Source organism: Falco naumanni, chromosome 11 (assembly GCF_017639655.2).
Source record: "Falco naumanni isolate bFalNau1 chromosome 11, bFalNau1.pat, whole genome shotgun sequence".
Classification (NCBI taxonomy): Eukaryota; Metazoa; Chordata; class Aves; order Falconiformes; family Falconidae; genus Falco; species Falco naumanni.
This window is the reverse complement of record NC_054064.1, coordinates 4,459,851-4,480,141: the sequence shown is the minus strand read 5'-3', so window position 1 is coordinate 4,480,141 and position 20,291 is coordinate 4,459,851. Positions and strand designations below refer to the sequence as shown.

The following is a 20,291-nucleotide window of genomic DNA, read 5'->3' as shown; positions in this document are numbered from 1 at the left end:
GCTCCAAAAACACTCTAGTCCCTGAAGTCCTGATGTTCCCAGAACGATAGGTTGAAGAAATTTAGCACTTCATGGGTGAGGCTGTTCATGGTTTCTACTTAATATCGTAAACACTGCTGAACACTTGAGCAAGGACTGACATTCAGAGCTCCTGCATATTTTATTTTCTTAATCCTAACTTCCATGGAGGAAAAGCTCATAGGAGTAGAGGTGTCAGGGAACAGCTGGCTAACAGAGGAAGGATGATGGAGTACCTGATCAGGCCCAAGAGAGACCTGGGGTTTTTTTCAACTTAGTGAAAACAGGATCAGAAGTTGTCATACTTAAACTTTTGAGGATCTGTATTCTCACTGCAGGAATGGACTAAAGAAGCCAATTCAACGAGGCTGCTGAGAGCCTTTCCAGCACACTTCCAATTTTATACTGAAAAGGAGGTGGCTTGATGATACAGAACATCCCTGTTTCCCAGCCTCGCAGGGAAAAGCCATTTTTTATTTCCAAAGGTCCTGCGCTGCCTGGCTGTGCACCCCTGCGCCCACCAGCCCCCGTCACCGCCGCCTGGCCTGCCCTCAGCGCATCCCGCAGAGCCGCTGCCTTACCCTGTATGCTCCCAGATGGAGAAATGCTTCCAGGTTCCCAGCGGCGCCTTCTCCTGCCTTTCAAAGACCCCGGATAGCAGCGCTGCCCCCGGGGTGCCGACCGCTTCACCAGGGTGCCAGCGGGGCAACCGCTGCATCAGGGTCACTAGTACAGACACGGGAGTATCGGTGTGACGGCTGAAAAACCACGGCAAACACAGCTGGTCAATCCAGAAATCAGCAACAGTTTAGCACAGCTTGACCAGAATATTTACATTTTATTAAATCTTTACAATCAGCAATTATAATCAAGTACACAATTATGTACACAGATTATATACATTTTAGCCCAGACTTTTACATCACAGTACATAGTTGCCCTTAGAAATATTGTATACACTTACCACCAGACAGTAAAACCCAACAATAGTGTTACAGCACCTGTTATTAGACATCTTTCATAAGAAAATATACGGCTGTAAATTGGGCTGGCTAAAAAAAAAAAAAAAAAAAAAAATCTTATAAAATCTGAACATACAATATTTCATTCACAGAATGGTTTTTTCTTCTATGTTCTGACTGATGCCGTTTGCATGAGATGTCCTGGTTTTAACCTCTCAACACGCGCTTACTCGTGCCTACTGCTGCGCCTTCAGGTACGCTTGCAGGAGAACCACCAAAGCTGGACTCATTTTGAAACTTCATTACGAAATAATAAATGTAAACAATTAAGAAGATTCCTCTAAGATCAAATGAGAAATTAATTGGCTGATCTGAATTACATGGCATGGAGTAAGTGCTAGTTCCAGCTGCGATTACTGAACCCTTCAGTGTTCAATACTGTACAAATAAATGTACGATACCGCAAAGAGGCAATTACTGATTAACCAGCGATATTCCGCATGGAGGGCGCAGTCCCCTAAAAATTTGGGAACAACACTTACTCCCTTCTCCAAAAGGTTGTTGATATTTTTTTTGATGAATACATTCTTTTTGTTCTTAAAGATAACAGTGACAGAAACTTGAATTATTTCCAGAATGATACGAAAAGGTTAAACTAAAGTCTATTTCCTCATAAGGAATACAAAGTGAAAATAACCTGAATAAAACTGCCCCCCCCCCCCACATTTAGTCCTCTTTCCCTAAAGGTCAACCTTACCCGACTGAGTTCCGTAAACAAAGCTATGGCTCTCATGATGGTTTCAAAGGGAAAGTAGAACAAAACAAACCCAAACCAAACCAAAAGGAAGGAGGCAACAGTTATCTGAGGTAGGCCACCACCAAAATGATGCTTCAAATCCATTTTGAGTTCTGGGATCATTCTAAATCCCTTAAAAAGAGAGCTAATGTCTGCTGCTTTAGCAGTAGATGTGGAAAAAGCAGTTAAATGAGTTGGTGATGGCAAGGAAAGTTAATCTTTTAATAAAATTTTACATCTACACCTAAATTTTCTGCAAGTAAAAAAAAAAAAAAAAAAAAAAAAAAAGAACAAAACCAAAAAGAAAACCTTTAGTTGCTATATTGACAGTCTTAACATAATGACCGGAGGGCCTCTCCACCTATAAAAATAGTTCTATTTCCACCAAAATAGCTAACAAATATGAAGACATAGTCCATGTTGAAGAGCATGGGAACAAAAAATGCTCCTTTCGTGGCACTAAGCACTGACAGATCAGAGGAATTATCAGAGTGAAAACTTTTGCTCTGCACCTGATGGTTTTGATCCGGCAGCTGACCGCACTTGGCCCCGTCGCTTCGAGCCCAGGCGCGGCCAGGGGAGCGCAGCATCTCTTGGGGGAGGGCTGGGGCTCCAAGTAACGAAGGACACTTGAAAGGCTCCCACGATCAAATGCTTTACATGAAGAAACTCACGTAACAAAAAACAGAAATCAAAAAATTCTCAGCCGAAAAACCCCAGCTGCTTCAAGCCCTGCTCATTCAGTCCAAACCTCCATCTGGTTATTTGTGCAAAGGAGTTATAACTACATTTAAAAGCTAATTTATTTAAAAGGACACTTATTCACTATTCTGCTACCGCTTCATTCCCTCCTCGAAATTACCTCCTTCTCTAGTGATTTAAATAAAGTTATCATTCAGTTTATGGATAATATTCTGATAGACTGTCGTGCTCTCAAAAGGTGCCTGTGCATTTTGATACTCTTGAAAGCAAGTGTCGTTAAGTATACATGTATACAACATTTGCCTGGCATTTCTCCATTCACACTGTACAGGAGTATACATAAATACATACAGTATGGCTGTACTAATTAACAGTTGCATATTCAGCACGCATAATTTCACCAGCTAAATGAAAGGTGCAATTCAGAGTGGGGCTTTTTCTTATTCCATTGTAATGATGAATATAAACCTTCGTTTTTAGCCTAGTGCAGCATATAGGCAGTGTTAATTTATTCTTTAATATAAAACAATTCTCTGAACCACAACTCACTAAAAGCAGTTCTATATAAATCAAGTTGATTAGTTTTGGCAGTTTCTTTGGACACAGTCAAAACGTCTCTCAGTGGGTTTAAACATCCCCATTTTTATTTAAATAATATTTTGCGTAATAGGGATAACAAATTAGGACTCACACTTACCTGTAACAAACTCCTGAAGCCCAGAGTAACAAACCAGTCGTCCTCACAGTTCACACCACTATACTTTGAACTATGGACCCAACAGCCAAAATTGTTGCGCTTCACTACTGGTACTGGCCTCGCTGCCTTACGTATCGCACGTATAGAAGTTGCATATAAAAAGAATGGCAACAAAGTCAAGCCATTAGAAGTCAAACGTGTAGAAAAAGGAAGATTTTGTTACAGCGGATCTAGTTCTGTTTAGTGTCCTTTTAGAGAATATTGCCGGTTTAAATTCCGTATCTCGGGGTAGATTTGAGTTTTTCAACCTGGGAGGCCAAAGGAAACACCCGTAACTCACCGCCTGCCTTGCCCACTCTGCCTTAACCTCGAGCGTCACTTTCACAACACGCCGCGAGCCTTTACCTGGTGGACCCCAAGGCTGTCTTAGTTGCCCTGATGGAACCTGCTTACAAAGTACACGTTGCCTTTGGTTTACACAGTTTCTCTAGGTGAAAGCGGAGCGGAAGGGAAAACTCACATGTCATCATGGCTGTTCTTCGCGGGAACGGATGGAAGGAGTGATGAGCAACACTACCATGTCTCAGTGTGATACGTCAGGATAAAATCAAACTGCTTCTAGCTGTGCCTTAAAGACACGACAACCGGAAACAATTTCACCTCCTGCTATCAAGGCGGGCCTTCAGCTGGGTGGAAAGCCGTGAAACCGCACCTCGGTTCCCACCCGAGCAGGGGCTGACCCACTGCCTTCGGGTGCCCTCACTGATAACCGTTACGTGGTACGTTAACCCCACCGTGTTCAACTTCTGCCTTCCAGGCACCAAGGAGTGTGACCTCGCGGCCTGGAATGCAGAAGTGGGGCTCGCTCCCTGCAGGAGCCTCCTGGGCTCCCCCACAGCACCATGCAGCGGAGCCGGACAGATGCTTCAATTGCACGTTCCCATTCTCAAACAGGAAAAAATAAAACAATACAAAGAGCACGTGCTGGATTTCTGTGGTATTTCCCAGGTGAAACCTGGTTGCTCATCACAATACTGAATATGTTTTCTAGTTCTCAGGTATCAGGGCCTCACTTCTACCCACAGAGTTCGCCATTTGCTTACTAACAAATAAGTTATTATTACAAGTCATAGCTCATCCTTTTCCATCATTTCAAATGCTTCTATATCTTCATTCCAGTCTGCTAATATGGATTCCATAGGTTGGACTTTATTATCCCAGTTAACTTTGGAATTTGACTCTGTCTCGGTCTTTTGTTCCTGAGGCTGGTTATTCCCTTGTGTACATGCTGGCTCTGGAGCACTCGCCTCATCGGTTCCAGGGACGTAGGAATCCTGATTTGAAATGGAAACGCTGTCGCTGTCCGTGTTGGCAGGAGATAAAGAATCAGGGTCAGTAACATCGGAGCTCTCTCCTTCTTCAGGCTCCTCACTGACTACACCAACATCCCGAGATGCTGAAGTAGCTTCCTCTGAATTCTGTTTATGTGAATCGTTTTCAGATAATTTCTGGTCCATATTCTCCATTTCCAAGTCTTTGAGAGGGAAAAGAGAAAGAAAACAAAAAACTTTGGGAAAAAAAAAAACAAACTAGGAAGGCAGCATTTTATTACGTATTTCAAAAGCAAGATCACTTCCCTTGGCCTTACTTCCTCAAGGAAGTGCAGACTTTCCATTGATATGAAAATTTAATGTTACTAAGAAACACGTTTTACAGAGGGAGGGAGAGGAGGGAAGACATTTAAACACATTCTAAATTAGGGCAAACTTCTGGGTCAGCGCTAGTTACCGTCCTTCAGCCTTAAGCAAATACCCACCGCGTGCGCGGGACCCAAACACCAGATTTTAAAGCACTCCCAGATCCACCACTATCCCACATCTAAGGAAGTGGGAGTCAGGCAGTTTTAAGTTCACTGAACTGGGAATTAAACAGAGCGCCTCATCACAACTCAAAGCAACTACCGTACATATCTGAAGTACTGATTTAGCTTTACAGCAGCTGTCCAGTTTAACCATGCAGCCTTCTCTGCAGCTCCATGTTTATAGCTACTAGACAGGACACCAGTATTTCAGGGCTTGCAGGGAGCTTAACTGCATACGCCAGTTTTAACATGGGATACTTACTGCTATCAATAATGTAGTTTGGAATCATTTTACCTTTAAAGATTGTTGCTGGGATTCCAAACGGAAGCACGAGGAAGGGGGAAGAAGCAGATAGGGATTATAAATTCTTAAATGCAGAGCTATCTTTTGTATTTAATATTTTGTTAGAGCAGCTTAACAGCATAGTTAATCAGGAGGAATTTGTAAGCAGCTACAAAGAAACAACACTAGCTTTTAGCATATCACCTTTACAAGCGTGCAGAAAATAAACGCTGTCACTGGTTTACTAGAGATACTTGTTCTTACGTATGCTGCTCGGACAAAGCAGCTAGGTGGAAGGCTTACAAAAGCAAAACCCCAGAATTTCCTGCCATATGCAAACATTTCAATTGGGAATGTATTAGCTTGCAATTTTCTTGTATTACACCAGAAAAACTGCAAAACATCTGAGGTCAGCAGCCTTATTTCTCATGATAACCACTTCTCCTTAGATAGGCAAAATAGCTGTAACAGTTGTCTCTTTCCTTTTGGGTACCAAGAATGTCACTGGGGAGCTAGATAAGAGAGAGGCATTTACAATGTAGGGCACTGAAATCACTCACGCTATTCCTGACACTACTTCAAAGCAGATTATGACAAAAAGGGTTCAAAAGGAACCCAAAAGGCTGTGTTTTCTCATTAGTCAAACAGACAAATAACTTACGAACAGCATTTCTGGATGTTAATGTTAACTTGGGGGGGGGGGGTGAGCAGATAATGACACATCTCAGATAATGGCTTTCTTATGAAAAAAAATCTAACACCAATGTCAAAAAGAAAACCAGAGCTACCAGATACACGTCTGCACCTTTGGGCAGCACTAGAAATCATTGTTGTACATTTTACACTGTCCCACAGCACAGAAGGAAGCTAAATTTGTATAAATAGCCTCAAATCTTACCTCTGTCTTTTGCTTTATCAGAAAGGAGCACCTCCACAGCCTCGTACTCCTGGATTGCATCCAGTATAATGTTTCCTTCCTTGTTGAAGAGGAAGAGCATGGGAATCGTAATATCGTCTGTATTCTTTCCGTCACCGGCCATTTGGAAGAGAGGAGCCGTGTCGCTGCTGCTTCCCTCGTTGTCATCTAGCCAGAGGCACACAAAAGGAAAAGCAAGCAAACCTCCTGTCAGGCAAACGGGCCACGACTCCGAACGTCAGCAGACTTTCTGAGCAGCTTGCCACTGCCCGATCAGTTAAGGGGATCCCAGGCATAAAATGGCACGTTGGTCGTAAAAAGCAAAAAGCCAACTTGTGTACTTGTTTTCCTTAACATTTTTCATTTCTATCTCGTCTTCCTCAGCAGTTAGTAGACATCACTATTTCAGTGCTCAATGCTCCTTAAATAACAACTTTTAATCTGCAAACCCAGTGACAATCACCCATCCCAATTTATTTCGCTACACTTTCTGCACAGAACAAGACAAACCCAAAACATTTCCTCGTCTTCTGACAGCACAATTTCTGTGCTGGAGTACTGGCATCTCAGAGAGTTTAACAGCTTCTTGTCAGCTTTCCAGTATCTTCAAATCTGTAAAATACAGGTTACATTTACACAAATGAAGAACCTGAAATTTTATTTACCGATAACAATGCCTCCTATTGCCCCAGCTTTTTGAATGTTTCGTGCCTTTTCAGCAAACATACACTGGCCTCTTTGCATCAGAGCAATTTTCTCTTTCACTGCCTCAGGATTAGTGATCTCTGAGCATCCATTATAGGGCTTAATGGTTGCAACAAATCCTCTCGTCTGTTTGGAAAAACAAAAAGAAAGAGAGAATTAGAGCACTAGGCTCAAGATTGCAAAAGATTCCTAAGATTTTCATTTCTTCAGTTAATCTAATACATTTAAGCGTTGTCTTCTGTCAGTGCAGGCCATCTTTACCCTGAAGCCGGAGTTCTAAGCAGCAAAGAATGCCCGAGTGAAAACCGAATTCTCATATTTGGCTTATTTTTTCTATACCTGGGAACTGTTATCTCTGGGGAATTCTCTTCTGTGAACTACTAACCTGGAACTCCTCTTTTGGGCTGTTTGTTGCCCAGCTGAAGTCACTGGGTTCTCCTACTGCTTCTAACAGAGACCACGACCATTTTCTTCTTCCACCTAGACACAGCCTTTTGTAAAAGCTTGCGTAAGGACAGCCTGTTGTAACTCTAAAATGGCGCCTGCAAATTCATGGCTGACGTGGTAGGAAAACCTTCCCTTAAATCAACATCTCTCAAGATATGCACTGCAGATTATGTAAGTTCGTTTCAAAAGCCATATTGCGTATGCATTTTAAATCCTAAATTATGACCAATGACTCGGGAGCAGAGCATGGGCCACAGACTGATAAGCCACTCATCTATAAGACTGTCACTGCTGTCATTCTGTCATTGCTGCACCCTGTCATTTTAACCACTGTAATTAATGGATCCCCCTCTAGCTGGCCACCCTGAAATAGTACCAGTACTGTAAAAATTTAGGCTTATGCAATAAGGAAAGTAACAGAAAGCTAGGAACAGATCATATACACATATTACATACCCCTGCTTTGTGTTTGGATAAGTCCATCCCAAATTGTGCTGGTCCAGCAGTCAAGACCACCCTGCCAAAGAACGGATGGGAAACAATTTGAACGGCACGAGGAGGTAGCTGTTGTTCTTTCTGTTGCTGACTGGAGAGTTCAATCATTTCCTGCATGAACCGTAAGCCGTCTTCAGCATCGAGCGAACTTGCTGCCTGAGTAGTAAAGAAATGAGAAACAGTTTCTTCTTAAATGTTTTGAGAAATTTGGGAAAAAAGTTAAAATAGAAACTTGAAGGTTTACTTGGACCACTGCTACGAATATTTAAAAACACAGCGTGGATGCTCACTGGCATTCATTCATCATTTCAAACAAGGAAGTTAATCTATTTGCACCTCCACCACCCAGAAGTCTAAAAACATACAAATACACAGACCTCCTAAACAAACAGAAGTATCTCACACTGAAAGCTAGTATTTTCAGATAAGACACCGTTAGTTACATCACTTTGACATGAAAAGTCTCCATCTAATTTAATGGAAGGTTAGTTAAAAGTGTCACTGAGGCAAAGGACTAGCAAGCATCAGCCTGCTAAACCCAGTTGTACATCCACCTCATGTGCCTCCTCCCAGAGTCTGGCTCTCCCTCCTGAAGCTTTATGTGACAAGTATCATTGCCAGTAGGATTTCACTGAAAGTTTTAAACAAAAGTACTGTCTTACTTGCACCGCGTGCTGTACTAGTTGTACTCTTCCATCTTTCAGATGGATCAAACTGACTCCCATCTTCTTCAGTATCTCCAAGTGTTCAGGATTACTGGCCATGAAATCTCTGGCTCTCAGTGGTGGTTTTGGTCCACTTCCCAAATTCTCTTCTCTGCCAAAAGATATCAGAGATCAAAGCTTTAAAAACCAGATTATTCTTGAAACATAACTCTCACGTTATTCCTACTACCACAAGATTAGAATTCTTCGGAATAATGCTGAGTACAAGCTTCACTAGGGCGCAACATCTCTGTCAAATTACCTTTTTTAAAAGTTGTCAATATTATCAATAATTTTGTAGTGCAACAAGCACAGGCAATGCTGATAAAACTACCATATACTATCTCTCGTTTCTAAATAATCTGCATTATTGTAAGACTGACTAAAACTAGTTTTCCTCATACAGTTACTACTGATTTTACTCAAGAAGTGTAAATATCAAAGAGGTGGTCAGAAGGACAAACTTCCTCAGCTTTAACAGGCACTGTCCTAAGCTCTTCAACACAGCTGAGGTTACGTACAGTAGCATGATTTGCTTACTACAAAGAGTTGCAGAACTGTTCAAGAGACTACAGAAATGAATGTCACAAATCAAGAGAGACATATTTCCTGTGTACCTGGGCTACCTTTCCCACTTGGGAGTCTGTGGCTCATTAAGCTCCTTTTGCTTTGAAACACTTGCTAATTTTTGCTGGAATGAACAAAGCCTTGCTGATGATGCCACAGAAAACAGAACTGATTTTTCCCGTACCTAGGCTATCCGTTCTTAAAAGGGCTAAAACTCAAGCAGAGCAAGCTCCAGTACACTCACATTTCTCCTCCCATGCATAACACACCCTACTCCTCTCGCTTCTAGTCTAACAAAAGACAGAAAATATTCATCTTACGCTCTGGAAATACCCCTAGGACAGCTCTTATCCACCACATTTTTCAAAGGTTCACGAATACTCTGAGCAAACATAGGGTCATTTGGGAAAAGAATCTGGGTGTTGGGACAGGTCCAGTCAAAGTTGCTGTCATCCAGCTCTGTGTATTCCGTAGTCTAAAATGAAAGGTACAGATCACCTATTGAAAATGCAGGTTACATTTTTACACAAAGAAAATCAACAGAGAGACCTACCCATAAGTAATCTGTGTGCTCAGGACACACAGCAGCTGAACACAATAAATGTCCTACAACCACACAGATGCCAGGAATAAAGAATGCGTCACTCTTCTGTGCTACACGTTGTAATAATAAAGGGTGACCAGTGCACTACAACCGCTTTCAAGGGATAGATAAATACAACACCAGTTTTAATTTCTAGCTTACCAAACTGGTATCCACAGTTTCTGGGATTTTTTTTCAGAAACAGCTAATCCTCTACGGGCAAACAGAATGCCTCATGTATGCATGCTGTCGCTAGTGCCCTTGGATTTTTACGTGCTGGACAATGAAAGGAAGTAGTTATGATTTCATTTGGTATTGCCTTTCTGCTGAGCGGATGAGCTGCAAGGCTTGTATTTTTTATATTCCTTGCTTTGTACGACTAGGAATGTCACATCTTTTCATACGAACAAAAGATTGTCCTCTTCAGGAGCCACACAGGCTTGCAAGTCTGAATGGGCAAGGATGAATCTATATATAATTCGAACAATCTCTATTTTCATAAAAGAAAAGAGTTAACATTTGTACAAATCGCTGTTTTGTAACATGTGAAACCATGCAGAACATCCATGGTGGTTTGGAGCCATATTTAGCCTCTTAGTTTTGCAAATAGCTGGTTGGATAACTGGCAAGTTAATGTTCTCACCTATAAAAATTCATGTAGTATTTATCTACTTGCAAAAAAAACCCTGTTTGCAACGTATTAGCTAATTTAAAAAAAATAATGTAGTATTTAAAGGCTCCCTAAAAAACAAGACCTAAAAGGCTATTAGGCTACTGGAATAAACAGTTTGAAGTACATACGGCCTTAATGTGATAAATAGTAGTCACATCACTTAAGAAAGAAGGTCTTACAAGCACTACTGCAAGCATCAGCATAGTAAAACATGACCTTTCCTGCTCATGAGACTAAATACAAACAGGATGTTGGGTTGATACTACAAACTATCTCACAGACATTTTGGCTTAATAGCACTATGTTTGTATTAAAAATAATTTACACATTCCATTTGTTCCTTATCAATTTTTCCCCCCATCAGATAAAATCCATAACAGTAACACGTTCGTCTTCACAGCCCTTTGGTCATGTAACACATTTCGCGGACACCGTTTTCAACGGACCTTTCCTTGTATTACGCACGTCAGCAGCTCTGACGTAAAGAGCTTAACAAAACCGCATTTGAACAATTCACTCTACCCTCATTACTGGCCGCCTATGAACATTCGCAGTTCTCAAGAGAACTGCCTAAGTTCGGCCAGCACTGCACTGCACACAGCATCAGCTGTGGGAACCCTGTCTTCTCAAAAGTATCATCTTCTTATGTTGGGAATGAAAGTCACACAAAGTGCTCCTTCAGGCCCTTCAGGGAACTTCTTGCATAGTTTAAAAAACAGTCTCTGTTTCCAAAACTCAAAGACAAAAGATGATAAATGCTCAAGGAAAGAACATTTCAGAGAGGGTGCAGGACTCCCACTATCAAGGAACATGAAAAATTAGTCCCATGGCCCATTAAATGTATTACCAATGTTAAACATTAAGAGCAAGTAATTAAAAATTTTTCACTGTCTAATCCTAGAGCCCGTAAGACAGGGTGCTTTCTACTCAGTTACGAGATTTCTCCAGGACACATGGCTTGAGATACACGAGCATTCTCCTCTGATCCATGCATTTTTGTAAAACTTGTAGTAAAAGGAAAAATAGGGGCACACTAACATAAGTGAATTTATGCCCCTGATGCCATACACATCTCTCTCTCCACTTTCTCATGCATTTCTTCTGCTTCCCAGTAGTATTACTGCCTTAAAGATAAATTATATCACCTTACTGAGCAAAAAAAACAAAAAACCCCGCCATATTTATGATGCTTCATGCAAAGTTATATTACTATAGGTTATTTTGGAAGGTTAAGTAATTTATAAACCCATAAATGTTCTCACATTTACACCACAGATGCCTATTGCATGGACTCAAAAACTTAATTATCCCAAAAGCCATAGCTGTATCTTGTCTAACTTTGTAGCAGTCTCAAAAAAAACTTTCAAAAATTACCCAAGCATTCATATAGTAAAACAAACAACAAATGTTTTAGAAAAAATAGCAGAAAACAAAGATGCAGATAAAAATATCATAGTGTGTGTTTTCAAATTTATACAGAGGTAAGGAATGATTTTCTTTTTAAATAGTGCTAATATTCCACAGCTTTTTTTCTCAAGATTCAGCAATGCAGAATCCAGTCATAGAAACATTATTCATACCCGTGTGACTGGCACTGTTAATTTGATGAAATAGTTCATATGAAACAAAGTGTTAGAACTGGTGTACTTCTTCAAACTATGATTTTTCTTCCATTTCCTCTCATCAAAAAAAAAAAAAAAAAAAAAAAAAGAAAAAGGAACTGCTTCAAAACATCACTAAAACTGATTTAGATTTGAGCTGTTACTTACTGTATTTTTTTTAGAGATGGTTTGGTTTGTAGTGGAAAGCCAAAGGGGTAATAGATGAGCTTCTGTAGTGAAGATATAATCTTCAATGTCGAAAATCATGTCTTCCTTATCAGCAAACAGCAGGTAAAGATATTTAAACATCTCGGCCAGAAAGAAAGAATCCATTCTATGGAGGAAAAAAAAAAAAAAAAAAAGCGTATGTCCTTTAGGAAGATCCCCTTTTTTCTAAAGCATAAGTGAAACAAATACTCATATTTGCTCCATCTCTGAAGACTTCACGACTATTTTTGTTGAACTTAATGCCATTAGCTTTCCTTCTACTCGGAAGAAACTATGTTTGGAGGGAAATGATTCAGCATGTTCAGTACAAAACAGCAATTAGAAAAAACTAATAAAGCTCTTAAACTTCTAGATTTGAAGTATATTTTGTTATTGAAAGTAATTAATCTACTGCTCTGAGACAAATGTAAAGTTAAACTAAAAATATTCTTATGCAACAAACTAAAAATATTGAAATAGTTTATCGACTATGACAAACAGGCAATTTAAGGCTTGGTTATCAAACAAGACAGCTACTCAAAAGTCAATTAAATTATGTAAACAGGGCAATTAATTTTTTTATATAATCGTTTTATGAGAGAAAAAAAAAAAAGTTGAGAACTTTTACCTGTCTTCATGACTTCCTGTACGAACATCCTTCATTGCAGCAAACCCACACGGTACTCTTGCATACTTGTTCAAGTTCTCAATGAGTGTTTTTCCTACTTCTAGATAGTAAGGGTCCCCAGTAGCCTATAAAAGAAAAACAAAAACCAAAACCAAACATATAGGCGCAGCTGACTTACTGTACAATTAGCAGCTTCATTTTCCCAGTACTGATTTATTGACTCCATACCTTGTCAGACACCAGTAAAGTCTAATTTAGTTATTGGATACTACTGGATTACCTATTACGAATATGCAGATAAGCACATGGAAATACAGGGACGCAAGACATTCAGGCACTGCTCTCCTGTGCAAGGTACAAACAGCTTTTGCTCTTAGCCTCCAAGACCTCTTTAAGAGAGTTTAGAAAGATCTAAGTACTTTACAACATATGGGCCTCTGTCACTTAACAGTTTTCTTTCTAATTCTAGGCATATAAAACAAAATTCGTAGGACAATTTTTGATAACCAGTACTTTCATCTACTATCTACAGGGTCCAGTACATAAAATAAGCTGGAGATACGCTGCTCATTCTATACTGAAATAAAACATCAACAGAATACCAAGTACTACACAAAGTGACCAAAAGTCAGAGGAATATAAGTGATCTTACCTTATACAAGAAGTAAGTGCTTTCAGCAAATTCAGGCCTTAAAGGATGCTGAGCCCAGTGAACTCTAAAGTCCGTTGTGAATGCCTGAGGAGGAAAAAGAACAGACAAATATAAATGCAAGAATGAAAACCAAACACAGGTTTATTTTGGATCCTGCGTTAACCACATTACAACAGCTAAAATACGCAACAGTGCAGGACTGAAGGCCCAGCATCAATCTCAGGGGGGTTATAAGAACCTCTGTCCAGTTAGTACATTTGAGGCCAAAACCTAAACCTCAACCAGCGCTCTCATCCACTTGGCATGAGCGAGATTTAGGGTTGTGTTAGTGCAGGACTCCAGGCACCACCCAGCCTCTTGCCGAGTGTCCAGCAAGTGGAGTTCCAGCAGGAGGTACCAGAGAGAACCCGTGTTCCAGACCCAGGAGGCAGCTCGGGGCCTCCAGGGCTCCCATCAGCACAGCCCGACCTCCAGCTGCTGCTGCAACCCAAGCAAAGCCGCCTGGAGCAGGGCTGCTACACAGAGACCACCCAGGCTTTGCCAAACACCATTTCTGCAAACGTACCTGCTACCTGACACTTCCAGTGCATTAAAGTGTCCTTTCAGACTGACTGATGGTAAGCAGCTGCTTCTAGCATAAGAAATACCACCGACTAGAAGTCAGTTACCTAAAAATTTCCTAGTATATGTATTCACTCTTAATATGCGCTGGCAAAAGCCACTTCTGTGATGCCTTATATTCACTACTAGTTCATACCAGGGTTTAAACTAAGTTTTTGCTAAAGGTGATGGCATATCGGGTTAAATACAACTAACTCATCTTTCAAAGTTTCCTTCAGAAGTACAAAGCACTGGGAAAAAACAAAAGAACCATAAGGAGCTAAATCATACCATTTTAAAAGCATTAAAAAAAAATAAAACAAAATCATTCCAATGCTTAGAAAGCATTCTTTGGTCTTGATAGCCACATGTGAATGTGATGTTAATTAAAATATTCTCTAAGAGAAATAAGCTTACACCAGAAGAAAGTCAAAATTCAAACTGGAGTCAGAAGCTTCTTCCCATGTTCTGGGTCATCACAGAATAAAGACACACACTTCAGCAGGTAAACAAGCTTCCCTGTGCAGAACTAACTTGCTCAAAGACCACACCTGTGGTATCTATACATACTTTCGAGGACACTAGGCAAGAATTCAGAACATTCTCTCAGAACAATTCAGTCTTTAGTTTCCCTCTGTGCTGATTTTGGCTGGGGTAGAGTTAGTTCTCTTCATGGTAGCTGATACGGGGCTATGGTTTGAATTTGTCCTAGAAACAGTGTTGATAACACAGGGACATTTTAATTATTGCTGAGCGGTGCTCACGCAGCACCAAGGCCTTTCAAGCAGGCTGGGGGTGCACAAGGAGCTGGGAGGGGACACAGCCGGGACAGCCGCCCCCAGCTGCCCCACGGGATACCCCTTACCACATGGCATCACGCCCAGCACATCAAGCTGGGTAAGGAGGAGGAAGGGGGGATGTTCAGAGAGATGGCATTTGTCTTTCCAAGTAGCCATTAGCTGTGCTGGAGCCCTGCTTTCCCAGAGGTGGCTGAACACCTGCCTGCCGATGGGAAGCGGTGAATGAATTCCTTGTTTTGCTCTGCTTGCATGTGCAGCTTTTACTTTACTTAAATTGTTTTTATCTTAAACCATGAGTTTTCTCTTTTACTCTTCTGATTCACTCCCCCATTCCACCAGCAGGGAGTGAGCAAGTGGCTGTGTAGGGCTTAGTTGCCACCTGGGGTTAAACCACAACACCCTCCTTGGGTTAATAAAGATGATTCTGATCTTTAGCATTAATGTTGTTATATTACTAAACAGCTAATGCAACATGTGCTTATACAAGTTTTGCATACTGAAATGAGTCAAGGTCAATTCTGAAAGGCTGAAATATAAAGCCTAAGCAATTATTAATAGCTGCAGCTTCCTATTATTTTGTTAATTACAGCATAACTGAAGGAAAAATATTTCATATCCAAAACACAGCTGTCATACATGCAGAACTGTAAATCATGTAAGAATGCTGTGGAAACGAGCCTTTGGTTTTAATAACAAATACACCTACAATTTTTTCAAATGGTTATCCAAGACTGCTCAAATCTGGGTAAGAATCAGTTTACATGATCAAAAAATTACTACCTTACCTCTGGAAGAAAGTTATGCTTTTTTATAACCTGATAGAGCATCTCGTGAGTTTCAATAGCAGGTCTAATATCGCCCTTCAACACCTAAAATTAAATAATAAAATTAACACTAATTCACCATGCACAGGAATAATATTCAAAGTTAGGCACGCTCACTGTTCACGTAAAGCTACAGACCAATTCCTACATTTTCAGTGGATACATGCTGTAAGTATTACCCCCTTTCAGTGTAAGCCACAGATCCATAGATATTCCATAAGAGCTTTTTAAGCACAATCAGTGAGGTTGTTAAGACTACTGGCTATGTAGAAAAAGGATCTCTATCATTTAGAGAACTGTGGTGGAACTATCATTTAGTTTGCCTTAAAGATGCAAACGGCACACAAACTAGAAAACTTGTCACTAGACTATTAAAAAGGCAACTTCATTTGAGTGTTTTCATGACTAGGAGAGAAGGAAGCATATCGTACAGACATATTTTTCCTGATACTCAACACGGCCAGAAACGCATGTTAACTTGCATTATAGCACTGAAGGGCCAGGATGAGTGAGTACAGAAATCCTCATTCAGTATTTCTGAGAAATCAAATTACTACACTTGACTTGTCAATTATATATCCAGTCTATTTAATCATTTACTTGTTATTAAAATCACCTGCACGTGGGTTTTAAACCTTACCTGCAATCCAGGGAAGAAAGCTAGCAAAGAATCCATCCAGGTCCTAGCATTTAGCATTGGTTTATGAATATGAACATCAAGAAGAAGAGGTGGTTGGCTAATGTATCTCATTATGGCATCATAGTGCTGACAAACATCAGAAAAATCGTGAGTTTATATTATCAACACATTTTACAAAATACATCTAGATCACCGGACTAAGACATTTTCTTTCAATGGAAGAACCAGTACCACACTCTCAGGCATTATTACATTTGGCAATGCACAGTAGTTTCTAGTTTTGCAAACTAAAAAGACGTGTAGTAAATACTGAAGAGCTCCACGGTATTCCAATGCAATACACATCATATATTCCAAGTAATACACATACACGGAAGTATATTCAGCAGCCACGTGATAAACAAGTAACTACCACAGTTAAGGTACATTTGTTTTGACTGAATTTTTAAGCACACGCTAAACAAAGCTGAAATTGCTTTCTCTGAACAAGAAAATTCTAAAGCAAATGCATCTCAGAAGAAGGGGAAAAGAAGATATAAAACCCCAACAGAGCAGCTGGACTCGATGGCTTATACGAACATGAAAACCCACTAGCTCGCTTGCCAACTTGCTGACCTCCAACCCTATACTCCCCAAGATAACGGCCTTTCTTGTTTTCTGAAGCACAGAAGGTACAATTGTGAGCACATGAGCCAAATCGACAGGAAACTGTTAATAGACGTAATTGAGACAAAATAAAATGGTGGCTGCAGGTTAGTAATATGAAATATTCATTACACTTAAAAGCGTTGCAACAGGCCTTTAGCTACTGAATTATTCCAATTTTAATATTGCTTATGATATAAGATCATGCTGTATAAAATTATTTCATGATATAACATGGTTTTATTGGATATTGCCATTTTCAAAAGAAAGAATACTTTTATGAAAGAATAACGGTGCTGACAAAGTTGCTTAGTAGTCTAAGTGTGGTTTTCAGCTTGTAAGTATACACAAACATATACCGGGCCTTAGAATCTGCAGTGTAATGCAAGACCCAGACTTTGATTTTCAGATCTTTTTTGTTGCTCCAGGACAGAAAGAGACTGTGCCATGGCTTGTGACAAGAGACCCCTATGCTGTTTTACAGAAACATTTGCAGTATTACACTCTCCAAGGTGACCTTGAAATACAGCTTCTCCTGTACTGGAAACATGGAAAATAGTCCAGAAGATTTCAGTTTTCATTGGATGGGGTTAAAATAGCTGCTCGGGTGACAGTTCACCTGAGATTAGCAGAAACTCATAGTAAAATGAGCTGGCACTAGACACGTCACAAGTCACAGAAATTCTACTAAAGAGCTCTTCACAGGCTTCTCAGGCTAACAACTGACAATACAATTAGTCTTAAATTTGTCTTACAGAAGGCACAAACCTGAGCAAGGTGTTAACTTACCGTGTTAAATCTTTCCAGGAAACTGTCATCTCCCAGCAAGACATAGGCTTTTAATAAATATTCATAATACGAATCTATTCCTGCTCCAACTCCACTATCTAGAAACAGCAGAAAATGAAAAGGTGGTTTGAAGTTTAAGTAGCTATATGGCTATTTTCCCTCAGTTTCATTTGGATTTTAAAGGCTTTTTCAGTAAAAGGAAATGCATCCTGTCGCTAGAATTATGGCACAGATGGATGCAGAGACACAATACTGTACATCTATGCTAAAGGCTTTGCAATATCAGCGCATATAGTAATATGAACAGACATGCATTGAAGCCAGTTATTTCACTTTTCTCATATGAAATATTTCTACTGGGTGCCATAAATAACGTCAGTCCTATTTATATTTTTCCTATGTACTTAGAGTTGAATCTCTGAAAATTTATCCCAAGGCATTCCCCTCGCAGCATTAAACTGAATCAAAGAACACTTTCTTTGCAATGAATAAAACTAGTTTCACTACTAAAACCCCCTTTCAGAGCAAAGCCAGGCTCCATTGTAGCAGGTTTGTCCAGCACTGGAGTTATGTAACTCCATTTGCCTATTCCATTAATATTTTTGAATAATGTAGGTAAGTATGTTAGCTGGAGTGGGGTGTGTCTGTGTAAAGGTTTTGTTTTTTTTTTTTTTTTTTTTTGGCCAAAACCACTTGTGGTCACTGATTCTGAGTCAAAATACCACACACCTTTGCGGACCCAGTCTCCAGTATGAATATTAATAGTAACGCCCACTAAATTGCTGCTGCGCTGTCTCTTTTCCCAAATAAAATCAAGTGCTTTCCGCGCATATTCCTGCAACAACAAGAAAGTCTCATTAAAGGAAATTACAGAAACACAGATACTAGAGACTTACTCTTTTGTCTATTGAAATTAAGATGTTAGGAAGTTATGTTTCATATCTAATAATAGTTAAACTCAGTATTACACACACTTAAATACTACGATATTCAGTCCACATGTTATATAATTATTCAGTTGCTTATTAGAAAGAATGGTGCTTGACAACACAACTGTTTGCTAATACACTGTATGGTCTTAGGGAAGTCAAACATCGTTCTCTCTCTAAAATTGTTTATACAGATGGGACAGTGTTACCTAATTAAAATATTTCAAGAAATATATAATCCTTAGAATCAAAGTCACTGTGTCTTTTCAGACTCTCAAGGTAGAGCAGCAACCTCTGTTGTATAGCAACCTTTGTTAGTATACAAGTTACATATATTCTTTATATACACAAAATTAATTTGAACCTACTCAGCAAGAAAGGCTTTAAATCACCACACACATGGAATTTTAGGGGGCAGGCTTTACCAAAACACACAACACAGGCTCATCTATGATTCCACCAGGTTCTGTGATATGAAATACCAGGCACATAATGAAAGATTTCAAAAAACTCTAATCTGGAACACAGCCTAACTTTTTTTTTTTTTTTAATCAGATCAAAGAAAACATACCTGCAAGCATTTTCGTTTAGCTTTCTGCTGACAGTATACTCTTAGGTAGGTCTTGCACATGTTCAGTGGGACTACATGTGTGGATATTTTTATTATTTTTTTTAAGCTGCATTTTAAAGACCAAGTATCTCACTCTTCTTCTTATTAGTCCTGATCATTCTACCCAAAAACTATGCAAGCATTATCCTTTAGCTGATCTTCAGTATATCTATCTTGTTTACTTCTATACTTCTTTAACTACTTTCAAATTATTTCCTGTATTTACAAAAAATAATCAAATTAATACTTAGACAAAAGCCCACAAACACAATAAATCTGAGCACATACAAACCTTCTGTGCAGAACAGCTAAGATATGTACCCATTTCATGCACTCAAAATTGTTCTTTTCCAAAATCACAGAAATGTAATAGAACACTAATGAATGCCTAATCCAAAATATAAGATATCATGGAAAGCAAACCTCAAATATAGATGTTCCTGTGAATCGGCTTAAAGCTGCAAACTCAAGGATCAAGGTACCTGCACAAGCTGTACAGGTATCAGTTTCTGTTCCTGTTCGAGCTTCTGGATGTCTTACACCAAATTTTAAGTTAACCTAAAGAAAAGTAGAGATTATAATCTTTATTACTAGCTTACAGAATTCACACTCCCACGATAGGTCTGTAGAGCAATGACACAATCTACGCTTTTTCTAAAGGCAAGAAAAAGATGACACAGCCCACTTCAGTTTTGCTCTGCTCTACCACATACTGTCAACTCAAACATGCACATAAAGTTATCCAGGAGTACTCAAAATACTCAAACCTCCAAAACAAGGACTGGCCCAAATACCTCTTGCCTGGTTCACTGGACAATTGAATAAAAGAATACCACTCTGAAATATCTAATTCTAGCAATTTATTTACCAGCAAATCAGGAACTCTGAACATCAGAAGTGCTCATGGAAACCAAGCTTTGTAAATATCTCACAACTGCAGGCTCCAGAGGATACCTG

General features: G+C 39.7%; 1 protein-coding gene across 2 annotated transcripts in view; it reads right to left on the bottom strand.

Annotated features, from left to right (window-relative positions):
- Window positions 1-838: 838 nt before the first annotated feature.
- The window catches only part of EDEM3 (ER degradation enhancing alpha-mannosidase like protein 3), a 32,519-nt gene continuing 13,066 nt past the window's right edge, over window positions 839-20,291 (bottom strand). The window contains exons 7-21 of one of the 2 annotated variants that reach the window (XM_040610476.1): window positions 19,758-19,892; window positions 18,525-18,630; window positions 17,796-17,893; window positions 16,362-16,487; window positions 15,683-15,766; window positions 13,498-13,581; window positions 12,846-12,970; window positions 12,179-12,344; window positions 9,474-9,628; window positions 8,545-8,698; window positions 7,844-8,038; window positions 6,901-7,066; window positions 6,218-6,403; window positions 5,299-5,346; window positions 839-4,709 (exon numbers count right to left, since the gene is read on the bottom strand). In XM_040610476.1, coding sequence (XP_040466410.1) covers window positions 4,303-4,709; window positions 5,299-5,346; window positions 6,218-6,403; window positions 6,901-7,066; window positions 7,844-8,038; window positions 8,545-8,698; window positions 9,474-9,628; window positions 12,179-12,344; window positions 12,846-12,970; window positions 13,498-13,581; window positions 15,683-15,766; window positions 16,362-16,487; window positions 17,796-17,893; window positions 18,525-18,630; window positions 19,758-19,892 — 2,235 coding nt within the window. In that variant the 3' untranslated portion in view covers window positions 839-4,302. The remainder of the gene's footprint in view (window positions 4,710-5,298; window positions 5,347-6,217; window positions 6,404-6,900; window positions 7,067-7,843; window positions 8,039-8,544; window positions 8,699-9,473; window positions 9,629-12,178; window positions 12,345-12,845; window positions 12,971-13,497; window positions 13,582-15,682; window positions 15,767-16,361; window positions 16,488-17,795; window positions 17,894-18,524; window positions 18,631-19,757; window positions 19,893-20,291) is intronic. The other variant, XM_040610477.1, reaches the window with a different exon arrangement.